At 35.2% G+C, this 2908-nt stretch overlaps 1 protein-coding gene across 1 annotated transcript; it reads left to right on the forward strand.

The window, feature by feature from the left end:
* Window positions 1-2241: 2241 nt before the first annotated feature.
* On the forward strand, window positions 2242-2904 carry LOC107717717 (NACHT, LRR and PYD domains-containing protein 3-like; the record flags this gene model as incomplete). The annotated part of the gene is made up of 2 exons (XM_016524554.1): window positions 2242-2355; window positions 2429-2904. Coding segments are annotated over 2 exons (590 nt in total), but the record flags the coding sequence as incomplete, so codon positions are not given.
* Between the last annotated feature and the right edge of the window lie 4 nt (window positions 2905-2908).

Consider the following 2908-nt stretch of genomic DNA (forward strand, 5'->3'; position numbering starts at 1 on the left):
TGATTCAGCACAGCTGTTGAGGTTGTTACCTTACAAATAAATGTGCTAACTATTCTTTTTACAAAGGTTTGTTAATAAGGGTTCATACTTGTAAACAACTGATTTTACTCCGTATGCCACTGATACTTCAGGTGACTGTGCGTCTTTTGTAGTGCTGTTTATACCAACTAGACATTGGTGGGTGGAGTAAATATCCTCTGCCAACAAATTGGGATATTTGCACTTAGAGTAAATAGACACTCCATTTCTTTTTAAAGATTGAAGTCTGTTTACATAATTGAAATATTATTTTCATTTATATATTATATGTTTATAAATATTATTTTACTGCAATATTATTATTATTTAATACCTTTGCATTATTTAATATATTTGCGGATTCTGGGAAATATAGTAGATCATCTGGGTATTCCATGTGTACAGAAAGTTTGCATACTATGCACAGTATACAGTACATACTGGATACAGCAGAAATATTATGAGTATTATGAAAGTATGAAATTTCAAACACAGCACCAGTTTCCCAGTGTGTGCCTGTTAGTCTCTAATTAAGGTCAGCTGTTGTTCATTCAGTTTGCTTGTTTACCCTTGTGTATTTAAACCCTGATTTCCGTCTCTTCATTGTTCTGTGTCATTGATGCTAATGTGGTTGTTGCTACTTTGGTTACCCCTGTGTGCTCAGAACCTTGCTGGAAATAAACTGTTTGTTTCTTCTAATGTCCTGCGTTGTGTGCTTTCTGCAGAAACCTACTCCGACAGTCATGCTATAATCTGATATTTTTATACAAATGTTATACCTGAGACCAGGCCATGAATCTCCACTCTTAAACTTCAATGGCGGCTCCATAGACTGGTCACTCTTCATAGACACACAGCTGTGCTCTGCTTCTGATTTCTTCTGATGAACTGAGCTAAAACAGAACAACATTAAAGATCATCCTTTAAATGACTGTATGCAACAGATCAACTATACATTTATCATGATCAATTTCACTTTAAAGAGCACTTTATAATATTTGTATACACTGTGTTTATACAAAAGAATTGTGAACTGAAATGCAATAAAATATATGATAATACATACGATATACTGATATACACTATTAACTGGTAGAAATTTGTCAACCGGTAGAGATCTTGGACTATCGTCTTTATTGAAACACAAACAACAGCGCTATATGCACGTGCTGTCTGTTTCTGAGCGCAGTCTGAGAGGCACAAGAATCCGCTGCTCAGAGAATTAGTGTTGCTTTATTGGCCTTGAACAGTTAAATACACATACTTATATGTGTCAAAATGCCCGTCTTTACACAGTGAAGACTATACAGTGCTTTTGATTCATTTATACACTTTATGTAGCATTTCTTATATTTATTCTAGTTTTTTTTGTTCTGTTGCTTGCAATTAGTTTCTTATTCTTATTTCATCACTGACTGTTTACTTATCTTCAGTGAGATTGTATTAGTTTTTTGTGTGATATTGACACTGGTGACAAAAATTATGAAAATTCTATGTTATCAAAAGTTTTTATATCATAAACATATTATTAAAAGCAAAAATAACAATTGTGATATATATTTTTATTTCACAATAACAATATATATCACAATTTTTATTTTTGCTTTTAATAATATGTTTATGATATAAACATTTTTGATAACATAGAATTTTCATAATTTTTGTCACCAGTGTCAAAATCACACAAAAAACTAATACAATCTCACTGAAGATAAGTAAACAGTCAGTGATGAAATAAGAATAAGAAACTAATTGAAAAGCAACAGGACAAAAAAATTAGAATAAATATAAGAAATGCTACATAAAGTGTATAAATTAATCAAAAGCACTGTATAGTCTTCACTGTGTAAAGACGGGCATTTTGACACATATAAGTATGTGTATTTAACTGTTCAAGGCCAATAAAGCAACACTAATTCTCTGAGCAGCGGATTCTTGTGCCTCTCAGACTGCGCTCAGAAACAGACAGCGCGTGCGTATAGCGCTGTTGTTTGTGTTTCTTCTCTGAGCGATTCTTGTGCCTCTCAGACTGCGCTCAGAAACAGACAGCGCGTGCATATAGCGCTGTTGTTTGTTTCAATAAAGACGATAGTCCAAAATCTCTACCGGTTGACAAATTTCTATCAGTTAATAGTGTATATCAGTATATCGTATGTATTATCATATGTTGATTTGTTGCATACAGTCATTTAAAGGATGATCTTTAATGTTGTTCTGTTTTAGTTCAGTTCATCAGAAGAGATCAGAAGCAGAGTCCAGCTGTGTGTCTATGAAGAGTGACGGGTCTACAGTTAGGCGAGTACATTTCAAGAATAGAGATACACGGTGTGGTCTCAGGTATTTAGATATGATCTGAACACATGATACAAAATACACAAGACATTGTGCTTATTAACTTTTTATTTTACAGGCATGAAGCCCTCAACACGTTTAGATCAAATCTGCTGAAGAAGTTTGCATGTCTGAATGAGGGAACAGCGACGCAGAGAAACCCAACACTGCTGAATGAGATCTACACAGAGCTCTACATCACAGAGAGTGAGAGAGGAGAGATCAGTAATGAGCATGAGGTGAGACAGATTGAGACACAATCCAGGAGAGCAGCAACAGAGGACACAGCCATCAAATGCAGTGACATCTTTAGAGCTTTACCTGGACAAGACAAAGCCATCAGAACTGTGCTGACAAAGGGAGTCGCTGGCATTGGAAAAACAGTCTCTGTGCAGAAGTTCATCCTGGACTGGGCTGAAGGGAAAGAGAATCAGGACGTCCAGCTCATATTTCCACTTCCTTTCAGAGAAATCAACCTGATGAAGGACAAAACACTCAGTCTTTCAGATCTTCTTCATGTCTTTTTCCCTGAAACTAAAGAAATGGAAATATCCAGTGA

This window comes from Sinocyclocheilus rhinocerous, unplaced genomic scaffold, assembly GCF_001515625.1.
Source record: "Sinocyclocheilus rhinocerous isolate Xijiao unplaced genomic scaffold, SAMN03320098_v1.1 scaffold1264, whole genome shotgun sequence".
Classification (NCBI taxonomy): domain Eukaryota; kingdom Metazoa; phylum Chordata; class Actinopteri; order Cypriniformes; family Cyprinidae; genus Sinocyclocheilus; species Sinocyclocheilus rhinocerous.